The sequence below is a fragment of the Manis pentadactyla genome, chromosome 15 (genome assembly GCF_030020395.1).
Source record: "Manis pentadactyla isolate mManPen7 chromosome 15, mManPen7.hap1, whole genome shotgun sequence".
In the NCBI taxonomy this organism is placed as follows: domain Eukaryota; kingdom Metazoa; phylum Chordata; class Mammalia; order Pholidota; family Manidae; genus Manis; species Manis pentadactyla.
Window position 1 is genome coordinate 42727696 of NC_080033.1, and position 26980 is coordinate 42754675.

The 26980-nt window shown below is 37.1% G+C and overlaps 1 protein-coding gene across 2 annotated transcripts in view; it reads left to right on the plus strand.

Moving 5' to 3' along the window:
* The window catches only part of RBL2 (RB transcriptional corepressor like 2), a 78512-nt gene that overhangs the window by 43305 nt on the left and 8227 nt on the right, over positions 1-26980 (plus strand). For both annotated transcript variants that reach the window (XM_057493072.1, XM_036881058.2), the window contains exons 18-22: positions 7491-7562; positions 8244-8349; positions 8927-9132; positions 9734-9898; positions 26679-26850. In XM_057493072.1, the coding sequence (XP_057349055.1) occupies positions 7491-7562; positions 8244-8349; positions 8927-9132; positions 9734-9898; positions 26679-26849 (720 nt within the window). In that variant the 3' untranslated portion in view covers position 26850. The remainder of the gene's footprint in view (positions 1-7490; positions 7563-8243; positions 8350-8926; positions 9133-9733; positions 9899-26678; positions 26851-26980) is intronic.

Genomic DNA, 26980 nt, shown 5'->3' on the forward strand with positions numbered 1-26980 from the left:
TGGCCCGGATGGCTGGGGCTGGGTGTTCGGCAGCCCTGTGCTCCGTCTCCCTCCCTCTCTGCCTATTCTTCTCCCGCCGGGAGCTGGGGGGAGGGGCGCTCGTCTCCCATGGGGCCGGGGCTTGTATCTTACCCCCTTCGCGAGGCGCTGGGTTCTCTCAGGTGCGGATGTGGTCTGGATATTGTCCTGTGTCCTCTGGTCTTTATTCTAGGAAGGGTTGTCTTTGTTATATTTTCATAGATATATGTTGTTTTGGGAGGAGATTTCTGCTTCTCTACTCACGCCGTCATCTTCCGCCCCTCCTCTGTCCGTGAGATTTTTGCCTATGTTTTTTTCTAAGAGTTTTATGGTTTCATGACTTACATTCAGGTCTTTGATCCATTTTGAATTTACCTTTGTGTATGGGGTTAGACAGTGATCCAGTTTCATTCTCTTACATGTAAGTGTCCAGTTTTGCCAGCACCATTTGTTGAAGAGACTGTCATTTCCCCATTGTATGTCCATGGCTCCTTTATCGTATATTAATTGGCCATATATGTTTGGGTTAATGTTTGGAGTCTGTTCTGTTCCACTGGTCTGTGGGTCTGTTCTTGTGCCAGTACCAAATTGTCTTGATTACTGTGGCTTTGTAGTAGAGCTTCAAGTTGGGGAATGAGATCCCCCCGCACTTCATTCCTCCTTCTCCGGATTGCTTTAGCTATTCGGGGTCTTTGGTGCTTCCATATGAATTTTTGAACTATTTGTTCCAGTTCATTGAAGAATGCTGTTGGTAATTTGATAGGGATTGCATCGAATCTATGTATTGCTCTGGGCAGGATGGCTATTTTGACAATATTAATTCTTCCTAGCCAAGAGCATGGGATGTGTTTCCATTTGTTAGTGTCCTCTTTAGTTTCTCTTAAGAGTGTCTTATAGTTTTCAGGGTATAGGTCTTTCACTTCCTTCGTTAGGTTTATTCCTAGGTATTTTATTCTTTTTGATGCTATTGTGAATGGAATTGTCTTCCTGATTTCTCTTTCTATTAGTTCGTTGTTGGTGTATAGGAAAGCCACAGATGTCTGTGTGTTCATTTTGTATCCTGCAACTTTGCTGAATTCTGATATTAGTTCTAGTAGTTTTGGAGTGGAATCTTTAGGGTTTTTTATGTACAATATCATGTCATCTGCAAATAGTGACAGTTTGACTTCTTCTTTACCAGTCTGGATTCCTTGTATTTCTTTGTTTTGTCTGATTGCAGTGGCTACGACCTCCAGTACAATGTTGCATAGCAGTGGTGAGCGTGCTCCTGGGCATCCCTGTCTTGTTCCCAATCTCAGAGGAAAAGCTTTCAACCTCTCGCTGTTCAGTATGATGTTCGCTGTGGGTTTATCAAATATGGCCATTATTATGTTGATGTACTTGTCCTCTATACCCATTTGGTGGAGAGTTTTTATTGTGAATGGATGTTGAATTTTATCGAATGCTTTTTCAGCATCTGTGGAGATGATCATGTGGTTTTTGTCCTTTTTGTTGATGTGGTGGATGATGTTGATGGATTTTTGAATGTTGTACCATCCTTGCATCCCTGGGATGAATCCCACTTGTTCATGTTGTATGATCCGTTTGATGTATTTTTGAATTCGGTTTGCTAATATTTTGTCGAATATTTTTGCATCTATGTTCATCAGGGATATTGGTCTGTAGTTTTTTTTGGTGGGGTCTTTGCCTGGTTTTGGTATTAGGGTGATGTTGGCTTCATAGAATGAGTTTGGGAGTATTCCCTCCTCTTCTATTTTTAGGAAAACTTTAAGGAGAATGAGTATTATGTCTTCTCTGTGTGTCTGATAAAATTCCGAGGTAAATCCACCTGGCCTGGGGGTTTTGTTATTGGGCAGTTTTTTGATCACCGCTTCAATTTCGTTGCCGGTAATTGGTCTGTTTAGATTTTCTGTTTCTTTCTGGGTCAGTCTTGGAAGGTTGTATTTTTCTAGGAAGTTGTCCATTTCTTCTAGGTTTTCCATCTTGTTAGCATATAGATTTTCTTAGTATTCTCTAATAATTCTTTGTATTTCTGTGGGGTCAGCTGTGATTTTTCCTTTCTCGTTTTTGATTCTGTTGTGTGTTGATTCTCTTTTTCTCTTAAGAAGTCTGGCTAGAGGCTTATCTGTTTTGTTTATTCTCTCAAAGAACCAGCTCTTGGTTTCATTGATTTTTTTCTATTGTTTTATTCTTCTCAATTTTGTTTATTTCTTCTCTGATCTTTATTATGTCCCTCCTTCTGCTGACCTTAGGCCTCATTTGTTCTTCTTTTTTCCACTTTCGATAATTGAGACATTAGACTATTCATTTGGGATTGTTCTTCCTTCTTTAAATATGCCTGGATTGCTGTATACTTTCCTCTTAAGACTGCTTTTGCTGCGCCCCACGGTAGTTGGGGCTTTGTGTTGTTGTCATTTGTTTCCATATATTGCTGGATCTCCATTCTAATTTGGTCGTTGGTCCATTGATTATTTTGGAGCATATTGTTAAGCCTCCATGTGTTTGTGAGCCTGTTTGCTTTCTTTGTACAATTTATTTCTAGTTTTATACATTTGTGGTCTGAAAAGTTGGTTGGTAGGATTTCAATCTTTTGGAATTTTCTGAGGCTCTTTTTGTGGCCTAGTATGTGGTCTATTCTGGAGAATGTTCCATGTGCACTTGAGAAGAATGTGTATCCTGTTGCTTTTGTTGTAGAGTTCTGTAGATGTCTATTAGGTCCATCTGTTCTAGTGTGTTGTTCAGTGCCTCTGTGTCTGTACTTATTTTCTGTCTGGTAGATCTATCCTTTGGAGTGAGGGTGGTGTGTTGAAGTCTCCTAAAATGTATGCATTTCATTCTATTTCCTCCTTTAATTCTGTTCGTATTTGTTTCTTATATGTTGGTGCTCCTGTATTGGGTGCATATATATTTAGAATGGTTATATCCTCTTGTTGGACTGAGCCCTTTATCGTTATGTAATGTCCTTCTTTATCTCTTGTTGCTTTCTTTGTTTTGAAGTCTATTTTGTCTGATTCTAGTATTGCAACACCTGCTTTTTTCTCCCTGTTGTTTTCATGAAATATCTTTTTCCATCCCTTGACTTTTAATCTGCATGTCTTTGGGTTTGAGGTGAGTCTCTTGTAAGCAGCATATAGATGGGTCTTGCTTTTTTATCCATTCTGTTACTCTGTGTCTTTTGATTGGTGCATTCAGTCCATTTACATTTAGGGTGATTATTGAAAGATATGTACTTATTGCCATTACAGGCTTTAAGTTTGTCGTTACCAAAGGTTCAAGGTTAGCTTCTTTACTATCTGTCTAAGTTAACTCGCTTATTGAGCTGTTATAAACACTGTCTGATGATTCTTTATTTATCTCCCTTCTTATTCCTCCTCCTCCATTCTTCATATGTTGGGTGTTTTGTTCTGTGCTCTTTTTAGGAGTGCTCCCATCTAGAGTAGTCCCTGTAAGATGCCCTGTGGAGGTGGTTTGTGGGAGGCACATTCAGTCGACTTTTGCTTGTCTGGGAATTGTTTAATCCCTCCTTCATATTTAAATGATAATCGTGCTGGATACAGTATCCTTGGTTCAAGGCCCTTCTGTTTCATTGCGTTAGATATATCATGCCATTCTCTTCTGGCCTGTAAGGTTTCTGTTGAGGAGTCTGATGATAGCCTGATTGGTTTTCCTTTGTAGGTGACCTTTTTTCTCTCTCTCGCTGCCTTTAATATTCTGTCCTTGTCCTTGATCTTTGCCATTTTAATTATTATGTGTCTTGGTGTTGTCCTCTTTGGGTCCTTTCTGTTGGGAGTTCTGTGTACTTCCATAGTCCGAGCAACTATTTCCTCCCCCAATTTGGGGAAGTTCTCAGACACTTTCTATCCCTTTTTCTCTCTCTTCTTCTTCTGGTACCCCTCTGATGCGGATATTATTCCTTTTGGATTGGTCACACAGTTCTCTTAATATTGTTTCATTCCTGGAGATCCTTTTAACCCTCTCTGCTTCAGCTTCTATGCGTTCCTATTCTCTGGTTTCTATTCCATCAATGGCCTCTTGCATCTTATCCATTCTGCTTATAAATGCTTCCAGAGATTGTTTCACTTCTGTAATCTCCCTCCGGACGTCATCCCTTAGCTCTTGTATATTTCTCTGTGTCTCCGTCAGCATGTTTATGATTTTTATTTTGAATTCTTTTTCAAGAGGACTGGTTAGGTCTATCTCCTTCTCAGGTGTTGACTCTGATTTTTGTCTGTCTCAGATTCTGCCTTTTCATGGCGATAGAGATAGTTTGCGGAGCTGGGGCGAGTGATGGCTGGGAGAAGTCCCTTCTTGTTGGTTTGTGGCCTTCCTCACCCCTTCGCTAGGTGCTGGGTTGTCACAGGTGTGGATATAGTCTGGCTGTTCTCCTGTGTCTTCTGGTCTCCCTTTTAGGGAGAGTTGTATTTTCAAAAATATATGTGGTTTTGGGAGGAAATTTCTGCTGCTCTACTCATGCCACCATCTTGGCTCCACCTCTGTTCATAATATTTTCTTACAGTACTTTTTATTCTGTATCAGTAGTAATTTGAATCTTTTTGTCTTTGTCAGTTTAGCTTGTCAGTTTTGTTGATCTCGTCAAGGAATCAGCATTTGGTTTTGCTTATTAATGTAAGCTCTTATTATTTCTTTCTACTTGCTTTAGGCTTAAGTTTTTTTTTTTTTCAGTGTCTTGAATAGTTTAGGGAATTGATTTAGTTTCTTTTTCTTTTTTAATATAGACATTAATAGCTATACATTTCCCACTAAGTACTGCTTTTGGTGCATCTCGTAAGTTTTCGTATGTTGTTTTCATTTTCACTCATCTCAAACTATTCTCTAATTTTTCTTTGTCTCATTGACTGACTAGGTGTGTTAATTTCCACACATTTATTTCCAGATATTTATGAGCTTACCAAATTTCTGTTAATGATTTCTAGTTTCAGTCCATTGTGGTCAGAAAACATACTTTGTGCTACTTTAATCCTTTTAAATTTATTGAGGTTTGTTTTATACCTAACATATGGTCTATCCTGGTCTATCCTAACAATGTAGACTTGAGAAACATATTTTTTCTGTTGTTCAGTGGACTATTCTATAGATGTCTCTTAGGTCTAGTTGTTTCATATATGTTTTTCTTTTCATTTCTGTCAGGTTTTACTTCAGTATTTTGGTGCTATTAATAAGTACATGTATTGTTATAATTGTTATAGCTGCCTGATGGATTGACCGTTTTATCATTATGAAATGTCCCTCTTTACGTCTAGTAATTTATTTTTGTTGTTTTAGTCTGTTTTATAGTGTAATATTTGTATAGCCACCCAACTTTTTGAGGTTGCTCTTTGTATGATAACGTTCTTTTCATCCTTTTCTTTCAAACCTATTTCTATTTTTTCATCTAACTGTGTTAGATTTTGCAGAGTATAGTTGTATATTTTTTTTTATCCAGCCTTATTTCCAGGCACTAAAGTGTCTGCCTTTTGTTTATATTGTTTAATCCATTTATATTGATTGTTATTACTGCTATAATTGGATTTACATCTGTCATTTAATTTTTATTTTTTTATATATGTCTCACATCTTCTTGACCCTCTATTCCTCCTTTACTGCTTTCATTTTTTGAATTAGGTGAATACCTTAGAATGCAGCATTTTAATTTCAGTAATGAGGTTTTCACTTTTTTTTTAACTTATTTCCTTAGTGGTTACTTTAGGGCTTGCTGCATACATCTTTATTTATTTATTTTTTGGCCTAGTTTTATTGAGATATAAATGACATACATTATTGTGTAACTATTACAACATGGTAATTTGATACATGTATAATTGCTTATGATTACCACAATAAGACTAGTTAACATCCATACCTCACATTACTTTTTTTTGTAGTTAGAATATTTAACATAAACTCTCTTAATAACTTTCAAGTACATAATACATTATTGTTAATTATAGTCACCATGCTGTATATCAGATACCCAGAATTTCTTCCATCTTATAACTGGAAGCCTTTACCTTCTGACCAACATCCCCCTCCTCGTCCAACTCCTACAAATACATTTTACCAAAATCAATTTCAGATTTATACTAACTTTATTCCAGTGAGATATAGAAATGTTACTCCTGGATAGCCATTTTCTTTGTATCCCTTTTGTGGTAGTATTATACATATTATATCCATAAATGCTGTAAACCCAGTACACTGTTATTTCATAATTTTATGACTTTTAAGGGAGCTGTGAGAAGAAAGGAGTGCATTTATTTATAGCTTTTGTTAACTTTATCATTTCTGATCATCTTTATTGGTTCTTGTGGGTTTGAATTGTCATCTGGATATCTGTCATTTCCTTAGCCCAGTACATACATCTTTCCTCCTGTCTTCCTTTCTTCTGCTGTTTTTGGCAAATGTGTCACATTTCTAATATGTTATAGGTCTAACAATGCATTACCATATGTATTGTTTTATACAGTTGTCTTTTAAATTGGTTAAGGAAAGAGAAGAAACAGTGAATTTATACTGTCTTTACAGTTACATAATTATCTTTACCAGTGTTATTTTGTGTGTATTTGAATTATGAGTCTAGGGTCACTTTTCAATTTAAAGAACTTTTTCTCAGGTTAGATGGGTCTTCTGGCAGGAAATTGTTTGTATTTATTTAACTTTAATTTCTGAAAGATGACTGCTGGATACTGTTTTCTCAGTTTCTTACTTTGAGTATTTTGAATATATTGTTCCATTGCCTCTTGGCCTCCATAGTTTCTGATGAAAAGTCACCTGTAATTTCATTGGGGTTCCCTAGGAAGCAAAAAAATTGTCTTTATTTTGGCTCTTTCAAGATTTTTTTCCCTTCTCTGACTTTCAGCATTTTTACTATGTCTGAATATGGGTCTCTTTCTTTTTCTACTTGGAATTCTCCAAGATTCCTAGATGTAATAGGTTAATGTTATTTTTAAAAAATAATTTTGGGAGGCTTTCAGCCTTTATTTCTTTGAACATTTTTTTTACTGTTTCTTTCCTTTCTGGTACTCCCATTATGTGTATATTGCTGTGTGTAATGGTGTACCACTTATCTCTGAAGCTCTGTTAATTTTTATTCTTTTTTTTTCTGTTCTTTGGATTGTAAAAATCTGTCTTCAAGTTTGCTAATTTTTTTCTTTGTTAGTTTAGATCTACTGTTTTGTCCCTCTAGTGAATTTTTCATTTGTTACTGTACTTTTGTATTCCAAAAGTAGTATCTTGATTCAGATACTACTTACTCCCCTCTGTTGTTCTGAATTTTAGCTTTTCTTGAAAAGATGTTTCTTCATTTGTTACATGACTTTAGGACCATTTCCAGAGAGTTGAAAAAGCTGCTCATGTTGTTTTAAATATAATTTTCACCAATTTCACAGTGAGCAAGTGCGTGGAGTATTTTACTCACAGTATTTTACTGGAAGCTAATTTCTCTTTTCTAAAAGAATACTTTGTTTTTTTGCCAGGTCACAAAAGAAGACAAGTCCTTCCAGAATATTATGCGTTGTTATAGGACTCAGCCACAGGCCCGGAGCCAGGTAACTGTATTTTCTCTTAGGGCTGAAAATAAAGTTTAAAGTCTTTGATGAATACAAAAAACTAACCACAGTTAATTCTGTGGCCTTTTTTCCAGGATAAACAACTAAGACTCTAAGGGAAGTCTTTAATCTTCTTTAATCATTGGCAACTTCACATCTTGCTTAACTCTTCTCCCACCCCCCGCCAAAACAAGTAATGATGTGAAATATTTGATTCCATCTTAATTGAGATAATCAGAAGATAGATATAAATTAGGAACTTGTTTGATTTTTATGTCTGGTTTAGGAAATACTGTACTGTACATGTAACCAAGACAAAGACAACATTGAACTTTAAAACTCATTTTAAACCTTTAATACCATTCATTTGTCTCAAAGTAGTAGTTATGTAAGATCTCTGTGTTTGATTTAGACTGACTTGATTTCATGGTGGGGTACTATTAGTGCTGTGTACTGCTGTAGGCAGTTTTGGAATTTGAAGCCAGATAGGCCCTGATTTAAATTCTGAGTCTGTTACTTAATCAGTACATGACCGTGGCTGCATTTAGTAACTGCTCCTGAGATGAACAACTATTACTACCTGGGGTTGTTGTGAGAATTAAATAACATGTCAAGATCATCTAGTCTAGAATGTGCTCAATAAATATTCATTTCTGTCCCCTTCTTATGATCTCTCTAAAGGTGTATAGAAGTGTTTTGATAAAAGGGAAAAGGAAAAGAAGAAATTCTGGCAGCAGTGATAGCAGAAGCCATCAGAATTCTCCAATAGAACTAAACAAAGACAGAAGTAAGATCTTTATGAATACTTAAAAAATTAGCTTCTCTTATTTTTTAGGCCTAGAAGACTAAAGATTACTAAAGGAAATTACACTGTAGAAACTGTGGAAATATTTTATGGGCAAAGTATTTGTTGGAACAATAAACAGAATTCTGAACTTACTGGTAAAGTTGTCATTCATGCCATTGCTTTCAGGCATATTGTACATAACATTTTTCTCTGTGGGAATTAGAGACAGTTTCAGGCAGGAATTTGTTGGCCTGAGTTCCAGAAAATTCTGACATATAAATTGACACCATGCTATGGAAATAATGACCACTTGATGTCAGGCTCAGGTCCTAGAAAACTTGGTTTAACTTATTAATGAAAACTTCCAGTAAGCCCTTGCTACATTCATGACAGGGGGTAAAGTTAGTACTTAATGCCTTATTTGTGCTTTCTGTCCTGGTATGAAGAATAGAGTACCCATTTGCTGTAATTAAGTTGAGCAGGGAGCTGTTGACATTTATCCTACTGAATTTTCTTTTTAAAAACAATCTGTACTAGCAGTCCTTGTGTTTAACACCCTTTGTTCTACCGGCTGCAGCCAGTAGAGACTCCAGTCCTGTCATGAGGTCAAGCAGCACCTTACCAGTTCCACAGCCTAGCAGTGCTCCTCCTACACCTACTCATCTCACAGGTGCCAACAGTGACGTGGAAGAGGAGGAGCGGGGAGATCTCATTCAGTTCTACAACAACATCTACATAAAACAAATTAAAACATTCGCCATGAAGTATTCACAGGCAAATGGAGTAAGTTTGGTGGGGTTTATTTCATACTTTTTTCACTGGCAGTAGGAGGAATCACTTACGTTGAGTTGTTCCATATGTAAACTAGCTTTACAAATCTTTTGTTAAGTAAAACAGAGCAAGTCTCTAACAGAAGTATTTGCCTAACCAACATAATTTTTGTTGTGAAGCACTAAACAAAAGATGGTATTTGAATTTCCTTACGGAGTATGCTAATACAGGAGAGATTGCCTGGATTCAAATTGTCCAAAACTTACCAGCTCTATGTGGTGACCCTGCAAGTCATTTAACTTTCTCTGTACCTCTTATCCTTACACATAAAATGGGAATAGGAGTAGCCCCTAGCTTACTGGTTGTTGTAAGGATTCTACGGCAATGTATTAAAAATGCTTAAAACTGGGATTGTCATAAGGTAAGCACTTAAGTGTTCGTTGTGATTTTCTTTCAATTTAATTTTTATATAATTGCTAATATGTCAGTTCACCATTCACAAAGCAACTAGTATATCATACCTCTTTACTCATTCAGTAAAAATAGTTGTTTTTTTAAAAAGTTCCTGGTTAGAAATTTTACTTTAGAAATACTGATATTTTTTCTTTAACAGACGGATACTCCTCCACTCTCTCCCTATCCATTTATAAGAACAGGCTCTCCTCGCCGAATACAGTTGTCTCAAAATCATCCTGTCTACATTTCCCCACATAAAAATGAAACAGTGCTTTCTCCTCGAGACAAGATTTTTTACTACTTCAGTAATAGTCCTTCAAAGGTGAGCCTGATATAAATCTTGGCCTTTACTAACTCCGTAGTGCCTAGGATGCTAGAAACAGCTTTGATGGGAAATCCTCAGTACTTAGAAGAGATAGGAACCGTCACGAAGAATGACAAGTCTCAATGGAGCAAAACACAGGGGTTTTGGGGGGAAACTTTAGGGTTGGAAATAGGGTAAGGGACCTGGATTTATTTTTATTCCTTCCTTTTTCTGTTTGAATATCTTACTGTAAATCTAGGGTTTTTTTATTTCATTGTAAAATTTTTAATTTCTGTTAGGGAAAGAAAATGTAGATTTCTAAACTGATTACTGAGTGCCTGTTTCTGGGATAGTGTCTGTCCTCTGGATTCTTTGTCTAAGGGGAGAAATGGATAATGTAGTGTGATAGTGATATTAGCACCAATTTGTTTGGCAGCGTTTTCCTCAGTCTACCATGGGTAGAGAAGCTTGAGACTGGCCTTAATGGATGAAAAGTTAGCAAGTTACTGAGGTATGGAATGAAGGGTATCCAAAAAATAGGTAAGGGAAAGAAAACAGTGTCTTTGAGGCAGCAATACTAGATCACTGGGAATTATATGCTATGTTAAGGGTATTTGTTTTTACATGATATGTGTCGGTCTTTCCAAGCAATCTTCATAAATACAAATAACAAATGACTTGGAGCCATTAAAAAAATGTCAATATTTGGTAGATGATGGGGAGGATACTGTTTTAGAGTAAAGGAGACTAAAGAAACGTGATAACCAAATGCAAAGTGTGGACATTTTTAGGTCAAGTGGGAAAATTTATTGTGGACTTTTTCTTTAAATCTGTTAAAATTCTTTGGCATTGATGATGGTACTGGATTATGTAGGAGAATATTCAGAGTGAAATAAGTTCAGAGGTAAAGTGTCCCAATGGCAGCAGCTTACTTTCAAATGGTTCATGTAGAGAGAACAAATTTGGTAAAATGTTAATAACTGGGTGGGTGTTCAATGTACTAGACTTCCAATTTTTCTGTAGGTTCAAAATCTTTTAAAATAAAAAAGTTGGGGAAAACAAAGATAGCAAAAATCTGTTAGAAAGTGCAATGGAAAAATTTTTCCTACAATAGTAACAAACTGTCACATGTCTTGGAGTAAATTTACTGCCTCTTGTGGGAAAATTATTTAACTTGAATTAGGATTTTTAAAAAACTAGAATAAACTAAGATACACTAATGTTTCTGAATAAGACCGAACAGTAAAAAGGTATCATTTCCTCCAACCATGACATAGGTTTAATTCCAAAGATATTCACAGTGGGATTTTGGAAGCTGGAAATATACATCAGTAATACCCCCAAAAAGCAATTGAAGTTGGAGGGAAAGTCTCTGATAGTTCCTCTAATAAATACTAGATTTTCAGTGTAAACTAAAAGAATTCGAAATGGAATAAAGAGTTAAGTGGAAAGAGTAAATCAGAGTCAGAATATGCAATTCAAAAGGCAAGAAGAAGAAAAGGGAAGAACGTATGAGAAAATTGTGATTAAAAGGCAGAAATTGTAGGATTGGGCAAAAAAGCAAGGCCCAACTATTTAGTGCTTGTAAGTAATCCACTTTAAATATAAAGACACAAATAGTGTAATGTCCCATTAATTGGTGAATAGATAAAATGTATATGAAGAAGTACTGATACATGCAGCAACATGGATGGACCTTAAAAACATAATGCTCAGTGAAAAAAGCCAAAGGATAAATATTGTACGATTCCATCTATATGAAATGTCCAGAATGGGAAAATTTACAGAAGCAGAAAATAGATTAGTGATTGCCTAGGGTTACAGAGAATGGAGATTTCTGGTAATTGGTAGAGAGTTTCTTTTTGGGGTGATGAAAGAGTCCTAAAATTGAATGTGGTGATGGTTGCACAACTCTGGGAACATACTAAAAGCCATGGATTTATACACTTCAGATGATTGAATTATATGGCTTGTAAATTATACCCTAACAAAGCTTTTTTTTAAAAAAGTAAAAGGGTAGAAAAGGTAGATACTGTGCTAAAGCTTATCAAAAGAAAGCTGGAGTGGCTACATTAGTATCATTACTATTAACATCTGAAAATATATTTCAGAACAAAGAATACTACCAATGATAAAGGTAATTTCTAATGATAGGATATATAATCCTAAATAAAAACATTTATTGTGAAGGTTTCAACATAACTGATAGAACAAGTAGAGAAAATCCATAAGGATATTCAAATGTAAACATTATCAACCAAACTGACATTTACAAAACACTCCAACAGCATCAACTGCACATAAAACAAGCCTCAGTAAATTTTAAAGGATTCCAATGCTGTATTTTCTTGAGCACAACACAGTTAAATCAGAAATCAAGAGAAAGATATCTGGAAAACCTCCAAATATTTGGAAACGAAATTGCATATTTCCGAGTCAAAGAAGAAATAAATTCTAAAGTATTTTGAACTAAATGAAAACTCAACATATCAAAATTTGTGGGATGTAGTGAAAACAGTACTAGGATGGAAATTTGTAGCACTAAATATCTGTTTAGAAAAGAAGGTTTCAAATTAGTGACCTAAGATTTCACCCTAAGCAACTGGAGAAAGAGCAGGAATCAACAAAATAGACAACTAAAAATAGAGAGTATTAAGGCCATTAAAAGCTAGAGTTTTTCTGAGAAGATTTAAAAAATTGCTCCAACTCTGATGTTACCAATGTCAGAAATAAGAGAAATCAGTAGAGGTCTGACAGACATTAAAAGTATAATGGAGGATGAAAAAACTTTCTGCCAATAAATGTGATAATGCAGATAAAAACCTAGAACTCTCAAAAGTAGTCTCAATAGCCTATATCCATTAGACAAATTGAATTTATACTTTTAAAAACTTCTCTCAAAACAATAAGCCTAGATGGCTGCACTGGTAAATTCTATCAAACATTTAAGGAAGAAATAATGCCAATTCTATAGAAAACTCTTCTAAAAAGTGATGATAAATCATCATCAGTAGTTGAAGAAAAGACATGACAAAATCCAACATTTATTCATGATAAAAATCCCTCAGGGAACTTCTTCAACCTTATAAAGAACATACACACAAAAAAATCTACAGCTGATATCTTACTTAATGACGAAAGCTTGAGTGCCTTCCCTCTGCAATCAGGTATGAGGTAAGGATTTCTGCTCTCACCACTCCTATTCAAAACTTTGTAACTTTAGGTCCTCACATACACAGTAAGGCAAGATAAAGAGGGCATACAGACTGAAAGGAAAAAAAACTTATCTCCACTTATGACAAGATTTTCTACACAGAAAAATCTCAAAATCTACAGTTACTGGAATAAGATTAGCAAGGTTACATGATTAATATACAAAAATCAAATGTATTCCTATATACTAGCAATGAGTAGTCAGAAGTAAAAATAATTAAAAACCCTATTGCATTAAAAATGAAATTCTTAGGAATAAGTGTGACAAAAAATGTGCAATACTCGTATCCTAAAAATTGGAAATATATTCATAAATTGGAAAACAGTCTCTCAATGTCCATTTTACTTCCACTTGATCTGTAAATTCAACCCAATTCCTGTCAAAATCCCAGCAGAATTATTTGCATAAGCTAACTGGTTCCAAAATTTATATGAAGACCCAAATAGAATAATTAAAACCCCCAAATAGAATAATTAAAACAAATGAAAATGTAAGAGGACTCATTGATTTCAGAACAATAAAAGACAGCGTGTTATTGGGGAAGTATAGTCCTAAATATATAAATACATAAATATCAATAGAATAAAATCTAGAAATAGACCAAACCATGTGGCCAACTGATTCTCAACAAAGGTACAAAAGCAATTCAAGTGGGAAAAAGGATAATCTTTACAACAGATGCTGCTGAAACAACTTGATATCCATATGCAAAAATAAAAAGTTTGCACCCATACTCTGTCACACACAAAAGTTAGCTGATAATGAACCACAGATCTAAAATCTAACACTGAAGCTTCTAGGAGAAAATCTTGTGAACATGGATTACACAAAGATTTCTTAGATACATCAAAAGCATGAATCATAAGATTGGTAAATTGGATTTCATCAAAATTAATTTCTGCTCTTAAAAAGAGGAAAAAGCTGACTAGGAAAAATTTTTACAAATCTCTATCTGATAAAGGATTTGTATCTACAATATCTGATAAAAGATTTGTATCTACTGTATATAAAGGATTATCAAAACTCCAAAAGAAAAACAACCAAATTTAAAAGTGGGCAGATTTGAATACACTTCATCCATTACATGCATATTAGAATGGCTAAAATCTAAAAATGACAATAACAAATTCTGGAAATGATGTGGAGCAATTAGAACTTCTGTATATTCCTGGTGGGGATGCAGAATGGCTAGCATAGCCATTATACCTGGAGAACAGTTCAGTTTCTTATACAACAGTTAGACATACCCTTACCATATAACCAGTACTCTCACACATATTTACCCAAGTGGAATGAAAACTTATACAGAAACATGTACATGAATGTTTATAATGACCTTATTCCTAATTGCCCCAAATGGGAAGTAACCCAGATGTCCTTCAACTAGTTAATGGATGAATCTGTGGTACATGCACACAATGGACTACTACTTTGTCATGAAAAGGAACCAACTATTGATACACTTGAGCAACACAGATGAATCTCAATGCATTAATGCTTAAGTGAAAGACACTAGATTTAGTAGGCTACTCATATAATGATGACATTCTGGAAAAGGCAAAACTGTAGCGACAGGCAATATCATAAGTGGTTGCTTGGAGGTGGGTTAGTGAACTTATTGGAGTGAAGGAACTGTTTTATAGCTTTATTGGTGGTGGCTCCATGACTGTGTATTTGTCAAAACATGCAGAACTATATACACACTTGAAAGGGTTTTACTGTTTGTAAGCCTTAGCGAAAATGACAATTTGGGCAAAAAAAGTTAAGTATCTTCATCAGTGGCTTTCAATCCTGCCTGTACATTCATTCTTACCACCTGGGGAGGTTTCCAAATTCTAGCACAGAATTGGGAGTTTCTCTAATAAATGATAGCAGTGACTGTTGGCTGGATAAAGATTTGTCATCATGACCTAATAGGTGATAGCTAAGATCAAGGAAGAATATTACAAAGCACAAAGTATCATGGGTCTACAACCAACCTGTAATATCCTAACGTTTACACTACCATGAGAAAAGAATTACCAAATACCACACAAGATAATTCAGTTGACTGACCATTTGTGACATCTGTCAGGGCAGTTTCAGTGACCTGATAGAGCTTGTTGAACAATAAATTATTATTATTTTTTGGTATCATTAATATACAATCACATGAGCAACATTGTGGTTACTAGACTCCCCCCATTATCAAGTCCCCATCACATACCCAATTATAGTCACTGTCCATCAGTAAAGTAAGATGCTATAGAGTCACTACTTGTCTTCTCTGTGCTATACTGCCTTCCCTGTGCCCCGCCCCTCCTACATTATGTGTGCAAATCGTAATGACCCTTAATCCCCTTAACCCACCCTTCCCACCCACTCTCCCCAGTCCTTTTCCCTTTCTCTTTGGTAAATATTAGTACATTCTTGGGGTCTGTGAGTTTACTGTTTTGTTCCTTCAGTTTTTGCTTTGTTCTTATACTCCATAGATGAGTGAAATCATTTGGTACTTGTCCTTCTCCGCCTGGCTTATTTCACTGAGCATAATACACTCTAGCTCCATCCATGTTGTTGCAAGTGGTAGGATTTGTTTTCTTCTTATGGCTGAATAATATTCCATTGTGTATTTGTACCACATCTTCTTTATCCTTATCTACTGATGGACACTTAGGTTGCTTCCATTTCTTGGCTATTACAAATAGTGCTGCGATAAACATAGGGGTGCATCTGTCTTTTTCAAACTGGGCTTCTGCACTCTTAGAGTAAATTCCTAGGAGTGGAATTCCTGGGTCAAATGGTATTTCTATTTTGAGTTTTTTGAGGAACCTCCGTACTGCTTTCCACAATGGTTGAACTAGTTTATATTCCCACCAGCAGTGTAGGAGGGTTCCCCTTTCTCCACATCCTTGGCAACATTTGTTGTTGTCTGCCTTTTGGATGTTGGCCATCCTAACTGGTGTGAGGTGGTATCTCATTGCGGTTTTAATTTGCATTTCTCTGATGATTAGTGTTATGGAGTATCTTTTTTTTTTTTTTTCTTTTTAGATAATTTTTATTTATTGAAGGGTAGTTGACGCACAGTATTACATTACATTACTTTCAAGTGTACAACACAGTGATAAAACATTTATATACATAATTCTAGGTTCCAGCTATCACCCTACCAAGCTGTTACAATATCTTGACTATATTCCTTATGCTATACATTACATCCCGGTTACTTATTTATTTTACCATTGGAAGTCTGTCCTTTTTTTTTTTTTTTTTTTTTTTTTGTGAGGGCATCTCTCATATTTACTGATCAAATGGTTGTTAACGACAATAAAATTCTGTATAGGGGAGTCAATGCTCAATGCACAATCATTAATCCACCCCAAGCCTAATTTTCGTCAGTCTCCAATCTTCTGAGGCATAACAAACAAGTTCTTACATGGAGAACAAATCCTTACATAATGAATAAGTTACATAGTGAACAGTACAAGGGCAGTCATCACAGAAACTTTCGGTTTTGCTCATGCATTATGAACTCTAAACAGTCAGTTCAAATATGAATACTCATTTGGTTTTTATACTTGATTTATATGTGGATACCACATTTCTCTCTTTATTATTATTATTTTTAATAAAATGCTGAAGTGGTAGGTAGATACAAGATAAAGGTAGAAAACATAGTTTAGTGTTGTAAGAGAGCAAATGTAGATGATCAGGTGTGTGCCTGTAGACTATGTGTTAATCCGAGCTAGACAAGGGCAATAAAACATCCACGTATGCAGAAGATTTCTCTCAGAACGGGGGGGTGAGGTTCTAAGCCTCACCTCTGTTGATCCCCAATTTCTCACCTGATGACACCCCTGCGACTGTGCCTGTCTTAGGTTGTTCCTCCCTTGAGGAATCTTACCCGTCTCTGGCTAACCAGTCATCTTCCGGGGCCATACAGGGAAATGTAAAGTTGGTAAGTGAGAGAGAAGCCTTATTGTTTGAAATGGTGAGCTTTTTATTTCTTTGCATATTTATGCCCTGTGGCTTCTATGCCCAGCATTTGTCTTGAGGTATCTTTACCACTTGGAAGAATTATGATACTTGGTAAATTTGATATGAGGCACGAATTCTATTTAAGGGTTGTAATTAGGAAGGAAGAAGAAAATCTATAGAAGTAGCAGGCGGAAGAAAACATGGGAAGATTGATTATTTCTTTGACATATCTTCTTGTAGAGTAACTTCAGCACGTATAGGTTTTAAGCTACTACTTAAATTGTGCACACACATTAACATAATAGGAGTATAGTTACATAACTAAAGCATATCTGTAATTACCAGCCATCTCCAGTGAAACCAAGAAAACCAGTTAGGCACCTTAGGCATTTGTGAAAACTTATCTATGATATGGTGGATATTGTCCAACTGAAGTTGAACAGTCTGAGAGAAATCAGACAAATTAAAACAACCCATTCCTGGGGAATGTTCACATCCCTTATGTTCTTTTAACAGTAAATAGTCTGTAGTTGTAAGATTTTGGAGCGCTACAATTTGCACTTCTCCTAATTCTTGGTTGAGTTCCAACAGTATAGATCCAGTCAAATTTGTTGTTTTACTGTATGCACAGGCCAGCTTAGATATCTCCTTCATTCCCATGGCAAGTCCAGGAGCTGGTGGGATGAGTGCATCTACAGCTGTAGCAGTGCGTGGATCTTTGTTGGGGTTTTTTGATGATCATCTTCTGGCATGAGTCTTCCAGAGAGTGCTGATGTTGGAAGTTCTCTTTCATATCGTATCTTAGTTCATTTTCGGGGTAGTCCAATTAGGCTTTGATCTTCTGTATAGACGCAAACAGACCCTTTGCCTACACTTTTATATGCCATTTATACCCTTGTGTAGAACTCATTGGAGGTTACCACACAGGAATTGCCCTTTTTTTTTTGTTTTGTTTTGTTTTGTTTTGTTTTTAGTATCACTAATCTACACTTACATGACGAATATTATGTTTACTAGGCTCTCCCCTATACCAGGTCTCCCCTATAAACCCCTTTACAGTCACTGTCCATCAGCATAGCAAAATGTTGTAGAATCACTACTTGCCTTCTCTGTGTTGTACAGCCCTCCCTTTTCTCCTACCCCCCCATGCATGTTAATCTTAATACCCCTCTACTTCTCCCCCCACCCTTATCCCTCCCTACCCACCCATCCTCCCCAGTCCCTTTCCCTTTGGTACCTGTTAGTCCATTCTTGAGTTCCGTGATTCTGGTGCTGTTTTGTTCCTTCAGTTTTTCCTTTGTTCTTATATGCCACAGATAAGTGAAATCATTTGGTATTTCTCTTTCTCCGCTTGGCTTGTTTCACTGAGCATAATACCCTCCAGCTCCATCCATGTTGCTGCAACTGATTGGATTTGCCCTTTTCTTATGGCTGAGTAGTATTCCATTGTGTATATGTACCACATCTTCTTTATCCATTCATCTATCGATGGACATTTAGGTTGCTTCCAATTCTTGGCTATTGTAAATAGTGCTGCGATAAACATAGGGGTGCACTGATCTTTCTCATACTTGATTGCTGCATTCTTAGGGTAAATTCCTAGGAGTGCAATTCCTGGGTCAAATGGTAAGTCTGTTTTGAGCATTTTGATGTACCTCCATACTGCTTTCCACAATGGTTGAACTAACTTACATTCCCACCAGCAGTGTAGGAGGGTTCCCCTTTCTCCACAGCCTCGCTAACATTTGTTGTTTGTCTTTTGGATGGCCGCCATCCTTACTGGTGTGAGGTGATACCTCATTGTAGTTTTAATTTGCATTTCTCTGATAATTAGCGATGTGGAGCATCTTTTCATGTGTCTGTTGGCCATCTGTATTTCTTTTGTGGAGAACTGTCTGTTCAGTTCCTCTGCCCATTTTTTAATTGGGTTATTTGTTTTTTGTTTGTTGAGGCGTGTGAGCTCTTTATATATTCTGGACGTCAAGCCTTTATCGGATGTGTCATTTTCAAATATATTCTCCCATACTGTAGGGATCCTTTTTGTTCTATTGATGGTGTCTTTTGCTGTACAGAAGCTTTTCAGCTTAATATAGTCCCACTTATTCATTTTTGCTGTTGTTTTCCTTGCCCGGGGAGATATGTTCAAGAAGAGGTCACTCATGTTTATGTCTAAGAGGTTTGTGCCTATGTTTTCTTCTAAGAGTTTAATGGTTTCATGGCTTACATTCAGGTCTTTGATCCATTTTGAGTTTACTTTTGTATATGGGGTTAGACAATGGTCCAGTTTCATTCTCCTACATGTAGCTGTCCAGTTTTGCCAGCACCACCTGTTGAAGAGACTGTCATTTCGCCATTGTATGTCCATGGCTCCTTTATCAAATATTAATTGACTATATATGTCTGGGTTAATGTCTGGATTCTCTAGTCTGTTCCATTGGTCTGTGGCTCTGCTCTTGTGCCAGTACCAAATTGTCTTGATTACTATGGCTTTATAGTAGAGGTTGAAGTTGGGGAGTGAGATCCCCCCTACTTTATTCTTCTTAGGATTGCTTTGGCTATTCGGGGTCTTTGGTGTTTCCATATGAATTTTTGAATTATTTGTTCCAGTTCATTGAAGAATGTTCCTGGTAGTTTCATAGGGATTGCATCAAATCTGTATATTGCTTTGGGCAGGATGGCCATTTTGACGATATTAATTCTTCCTAGCCACGAGCATGGGATGAGTTTCCATCTGTTAGTGTCCCCTTTAATTTCTCTTAAGAGTGACTTATAGTTTTCAGAGTATAAGTCTTTCACTTCTTTGGTTAGGTTTATTCCTAGGTATTTTATTTTTTTTTTATGCAATTGTGGATGGAGTTGTTTTCCTGATTTCTCTTTCTGTTGGTTCATTGTTAGTATATAGGAAAGCCACAGATTTCTGTGTGTTGATTTTGTATCCTGCAACTTTGCTGTATTCCGATATCAGTTCTAGTAGTTTTGGGGTGGAGTCTTTAGGGTTTTTTATGTACAGTATCATGTCATCTGCAAATAGTGACAGTTTAACTTCTTCTTTACCAATCTGGATTCCTTGTATTTCTTTGTTTTGTCTGATTGCAGTGGCTAGGACCTCCAGTACTATGTTAAATAACAATGGAGAGAGTGGGCATCCCTGTCTAGTTCCCGATCTCAGAGGAAATGCTTTCAGCTTCTCGCTGTTCAATATAATGTTGGCTGTGGGTTTATCATAGATGGCCTTTATTATGTTGAGGTACTTGCCCTCTATTCCCATTTTGCTGAGAGTTTTTATCATGAATGGATGTTGAACTTTGTCAAATGCTTTTTCAGCATCTATGGAGATGATCATGTGGTTTTTTTTGTCTTTCTTTTTGTTGATGTGGTGGATGATGTTGATGGACTTTCGAATGTTGTACCATCCTTGCATCCCTGGGATGAATCCCACTTGGTCATGGTGTATGATCCTTCTGATGTATTTTTGAATTCGGTTTGCTAATATTTTGTTGAGTATTTTTGCATCTACGTTCATCAGGGATATTGGTCTGTAGTTTTCTTTTTTGGTGGTGTCTTTGCCTGGTTTTGGTATTAGGGTGATATTAGTTTAGCTTCATAGAATGAGTTTGGGAGTATCCCCTCCTCCTCTATTTTTTGGAAAACTTTAAGAAGAATGGGTATTATGTCTTCCCTGTATGTCTGATAAAATTCCGAGGTAAATCCATCTGGCCCCGGGGTTTTATTCTTGGTAGTTTTTTGATTACCGCTTCAATTTCGTTGCTGGTACTTGGCCTGTTTAGATTTTCTGTTTCTTTCTGGGTCAATCTTGGAAGGTTGTATTTTTCTAGGAAGTTGTCCATTTCTCCTAGGTTTCCCAGCTTGTTAGCATATAGGTTTTCATAGTATTCTCTAATAATTCTTTGTATTTCTGTGGGGTCCGTCGTGATTTTTGCTTTTTCGTTTCTTATACTATTGATTTGTGTTGATTCTCTTTTCTTCTTAATAAGTCTGGCTAGAGGCTTATCTATTTTGTTTATTTTCTCGAAGAACCAGCTCTTGGTTTCATTGATTTTTGCTATTGTTTTATTCTTCTCAATTTTATTTCTTCTCTGATCATTATTATGTCCCTCCTCCTGCTGACCTTAGGCCTCATCTGTTCTTCTTTTTCCAATTTTGATAATTGTGACATTAGACCATTCATTTGGGATTGCTCTTTCTTTTTTAAATATGCTTGGATTGGTATAACTTTCCTCTTAAGACTGCTTTTGCTGTGTCCCACAGAAGTTGGGGCTTAGTGTTGTTGTTGTCATTTGTTTCCATATATTGCTGGATCTCCATTTTGATTTGGTCATTGATCCATTGATTATTTAGGAGCATGTTGTTAAGCCTCCATGTGTTTGTGAGCCTCTTTGCTTTCTTTGTACAGTTTATTTCTAGTTTTATGCCTTTGTGGTCTGAAAAGTTGGTTGGTAGGATTTCAATCTTTTGGAATTTTCTGAGGCTCTTTTTGTGGCCTAGTATGTGGTCTATTCTGGAGAATGTTCCATGTGCACTTGAGAAGACTGTATATCCTGTTGCTTTTGGATGTGGAGTTCTATAGATGTCTATTAGGTCCATCTGCTCTATTGTGTTGTTTAGTGCTTCTGTGTCCTTACTTATTTTCTGCCCAGTGGATCTATCCTTTGGGGTGAGTGGTGTGTTGAAGTCTCCTAGAATGAATGCATTGCAGTCTATATCCACCTTTAGTTCTGTTAGTATTTGTTTCACATATGCTGGTGCTCCTGTGTTGGGCGCATATATATTTAGAATGGTTTTATCCTCTTGGTTGACTGAGCCCTTTATCATTATGTAGTGTCCTTCTTTATCTCTTGTTACTTTCTTTGTTTTGAAGTCTATTTTGTCTGATATTAGTACTGCAACCCCTGCTTTCTTCTCAGTGTTGTTTGCTTGAAATATGTTTTTCCATCCCTTGACTTTTAGTCTGTACATGTCTTTGGGTTTGAGGTGAGTTTCTTGTAAGCAGCATATAGATGGGTCTTGCTTTTTTATCCATTCTGTTACTCTGTGTCTTTTGATTGGTGCATTCAGCCCATTAACATTTAGGGTGACTATTGAAAGATATGTACTTATTGCCATTGCAGGCTTTAAATTCGTGGTTACCAAAGGTTCAAGGTTAGCCTCTTTAGTATCTTACTGCCTAACTTAGCTCGCTTATTGAGCTGTTATATACACTGTCTGGAGATTCTTTTCTTCTCTCCCTTCTTGTTCCTCCTCCTCGATTCTTCATATGTTGGGTGTTTTGTGCTGTGCTCTTTCTAGGAGTGCTCCCATCTAGAGCAGTCCCTGTAAGATGTTCTGTAGAGGTGGTTTGTGGAAAGCAAATTCCCTCAGCTTTTGTTTGTCTGGGAATTGTTTAATCCCACCATCATATTTAAATGATAGTCGTGCTGGATACAGTATCCTTGGTTCAAGGCCCTTCTGTTTCATTGCATTAAATATATCATGCCATTCTCTTCTGGCCTGTAGGGTTTCTGTCAATAAGTCTGATGTTAGCCTGATGGGCTTTCCTTCATAGGTGACCTTTTTCTCTCTAGCTGCCTTTAAAAATCTTTCCTTGTCCTTGATCTTTGCCATTTTAATTATTATGTGTCTTGGTGTTGTCCTTCTTGGATCCTTTCTGTTGGGGGTTCTGTGTATTTCCGTGGTCTGTTCGATTATTTCCTCCCCCAGTTTGGGGAAGTTTTCAGCAATTATTTCTTCCAAGATACTTTCCATCCCTTTTCCTCTCTCTTCTTTTTCTGGTACCCCTGTAATACGGATATTGTTCCTTTTGGATTGGTCACACAGTTCTGTTAATATTGTATCATTCCTGGAGATTCTTTTATCTCTCTCTCTGTCAGCTTCTATGCGTTCCTGTTCTCTGGTTTCAATTCCATCAATGACCTCTTGCATCTTATCCATTCTGCTTATAAATCCTTCCAGAGTTTGTTTCATTTCTGTAATCTCCTTCCTGGCATCTGTGATCTCCCTCCGGACTTCATCCCATTTCTCTCGCATATTTCTCTGCATCTCTGTCAGCATGTTTATGATTCTTATTTTGAATTCTTTTTCAGGAAGACTGGTTAGGTCTGTCTCCTTCTCTGGTGTTGTCTCTGTGATCTTTGTCTGCCTGTAACTTTGCCTTTTCATGGTGATAGGAATAGTTTGTAGAGCTGGGACGAGTGACGGCTGGAAGGACTTCCTTTCTTGTTGGTTTGTGGCCCTCCTCTCCTGGGAGAACAGCGACCTCTAGTGGCTTGTGCTGGGCAGCTGCGCGCAGACAGGGCTTCTGCTTCCTGCCTGGCTGCTGTGGAGTTTATCTCTGCTGTTGCTGTGGGCGTGGCCTGGCTCGGGCAGCTACTCCAAAGTGGTGGAGTCGCGTTGGAGCAGGAGCTGCTGGGGGGCTATTTATCTCCATAAGGGGCCTCCCTGCTCCCTGCAGCCCAGGGGTTAGGGTGCCCAGAGATCCCCGGATTCCCTACCTCTGGATTAAGTGTCCCGCCCTGCCCCTTTAAGACTTCCAAAAAGCACCCGCCAAAACAAAACAACGACCACCAAAAAAAAAAAAAAATTTTTTTTAATTAAAAAAAAAAAAGGGGGTCGCTCGTTTTTATTCTCCGGTGCCAGCCTCAGGCCTTTGCTCACTGGTCTTGCTGCCCTGTTTCCCTAGTATTGGGGTCCCTATCCCTTTAAGACTACCAAAAAGCGCTTGCCAAAAAAAAAAAAAAAAAAATGTGCGCTCGCTTTTCTGGTGTCCTCCTGCGCCAGGCCACCGGTGCCCGCTCACTGTTCTTGCTGCCCTGTTTCCCTAGTATTGGGGTCCCTATCCCTTTAAGGCTTCCAAAAAGTGCTCGCCAAAACAAAACAGCAAAAAAGCAAAAAAAAATGGTCCCGTGCTTTTCTTATGTCCTCTGGCACCCGGCGTCCGGTGCCCACTCACTGTTCTTGCTGCCCTGTTTTCCTAGTATCGAGGGCCCTGCACTCTGGCCCGGATGGCGGGGGCTGGGTGTTCGGCAGTCCTGTGCTCCGTCTCCCTCCCGCTCTGCCTATTCTTCTCCTGCTGGGAGCTGGGGTGAGGGGCACTCGGCTCCCGCGGGGCCGAGGCTTGTATCTTACCCCCTTCGCGAGGCGCTGGGTTCTCTCAGGTGCGGATGTGGTCTGGATATTGTCCTGTGTCCTCTGGTCTTTATTCTAGGAAGGGTTGTCTTTGTTATATTTTCATAGATATATGTTGTTTTGGGAGATTTTCGCTGCTCTACTCACGCCGCCATCTTCCGCCCCTCCTGGAGTATCTTTTAATGTGCCTGTTGGCCATCTGAATTTCTTCTTTGGAGAACTGTCTCTTCAGATCCTGTGCCCATTTTTTAACTGGATTATTTGTTTTTTGTTTATTGAGGTGCATGAGCTCTTTATATATTTTGGATGTCAACCCCTTATTGGATATGTCATTCATGAATATATTCTCCCATACTGTAGGATGGCTTTTTGTTCTACTGATGGTGTCCTTTCCTATACAGAAGCTTTATAGTTTGATATAGTCCCACTTGTTCATTTTTGCTTTTGTTTCCCTTGCCTGGGGAGATATGTTCAAGAAGAAGTTGCTCATGTTTATATTCAAGAGTTTTGCCTGTTTTCTTCTATGAGTTTTGTGGTTTCATGACTTAAATTCAGGGCTTTGATCCATTTTGAGTTTACTTTTGTGTATGGAGTTAGACAGTGATCCAGTTTCATTCTCTTACATGTATCTGTCCAGTTTTGCCAACACGAGCTGTTGAAGAGGTTGTCATTTCTCCATTGTATATCCATGGCTCCTTTATCATATATTACTTTGACCATATATGCTTGGTTTAATATCTGGGCTCTCTATTCTGTTCCACTGGTCTATGAGTCTGTTCTTGTGCCAGTACCAAATTGTCTTGATTACTGTGGCTTTGTAGTGAACAGTAAGTTATGGTAACATTGCTTATTGTATTAAACAAGTGGAAAGAAATAATACATCAACAGGGTATTAAACTATGATATAGACATACTATAAAATACTATATAGCAGTTAAGAGATGTGATCCATATATACTGATAGGGGAAAAGCTGAGACATAATGTTGACTGAATATTCTGAACAGTAGATAAAAGAGAACTTTTTTTGAAACCCCTGTGTAATATACAGTATTACATTTCTAAGAGTCCATTCTTAGAAAAAGAGCGTAAGTCTACACAGCAGCCTGATTTTTCAGTGAATGAAAGAGTAGCTGTCCTTGGGGACTGGGTGAGGACAAGAAGTCTAAGTGTAAATTCTGTATGAATTGTTTTGGGTAGTACAAATTTGTGTTTAAAATATGTACACTTAAAAAATTTTTTGTGTATAAAATACTGTGTGTTATAAATTATATATATATATGACAAATGTACAAAATTAGTGCATGCTGTATGGTAATGTATATTGTGCTATGGATAAGGTATATTACACATTGTGTAATATATACAAATTATTTATAAAATTAATGTATACAGTTAACAAGTTTAAGGAATATTCAAGTAAATGGGAGACTAGAGATAACAAATGCAGAACAAACTTTTAAAGATGCAAGAGTGTAAAAGAGAAGTCAAAAGAAAGCTTCAAGATGGTTAAGATTTGTAAAGAACATTGATTTTATTGAAAACCTCAGAAAAGTTTATTTCAAAATGAGTATTATGAGCAAATTATATCTACAAGTTGCTTTAAAACAATGTGGGGGATGGGAAATGAACAAGGGTGTAGATCAAATGAGACTGGCCATGTGTAGTGGGGTGTATGTAGTGGGGTGATGGTCATGTGAGGATTCACTATGCTCTTCTACTTTTCCTATGTTTGAAATTCTTATAAATGCATGTGAATGTGCTCAGTATGCTTTCCTTAAGTAAACATGGACATGAAGCAGTGCATGAAAATAAAATTTGTAAGCAACAAATCAACCAGCAAACTACATGGTGACTGACTTCTGGGTCTTTGGAGAAACAATGCTGAAGGCACTGTCAGAGATCCTGTCTGTCTGGCACTCTGGCAGTGTTGTTCTTAATCGGGGTTTCTTATGTGAACCACAGAATGTAGAAAATAATTTGCCTTTTTCTCAGTTTTCCCAAGGATATTGTTGAGTGGTACATTTTAGATCTGTCTACAATTGATGCCTTAGGGAACTAAGCCTTCTCTTGTGAAGTTACAGTTGAGAATGGCAGATTGAGTGACACTAGACTGGCGGAAGAGCATATGTAAAATCAGGCTACTTTTTTAAAAAGTAAAATGGAGATGTACAGCTTGATTAAATATGGCATAGCAATGTGATGCTTTATAACTATTGTAAAAAAATAATTTGTGAATTCTTTGTGGAAAAGTATCCATCAAAATCACCTCTGGAGCTTGTTCAAAAAACAGGAAATACTCTGCCTTCATGAAAGGTATTCATCACTGTCTTCCAGCTGACAGGTGAAACTGGAAGTATGTATAATTTAGTAATTTTTCTTTATAGATGTTCAAAGTCAAGGTAAACTTCTTACTTAAGGTTCTTTGACTTAACAATGAACTGTGTATATTAGCATTTTTAGGTTTTTATATTTTTCTGCACTCTAGAGGCTGAGAGAAATTAACAGTATGATACGGACAGGAGAGACTCCAACCAAAAAGAGAGGGATCCTTTTGGAAGATGGAAGTGAATCACCTGCAAAAAGAATTTGCCCAGAAAATCATTCTGCCTTGCTACGCCGTCTTCAAGATGTAGCTAATGACCGAGGTTCCCACTGAGGTTAGTCTGTTGTACTGAAAACTGTCTTTTCACAAACCGTTTAGCAGCATCTTTTAATGCATGCTAAATTATGGGGCTCTTTTCCTTAATCCTTCCAGTATCTTTAGGGTATTTTTACTCATCCCAACTG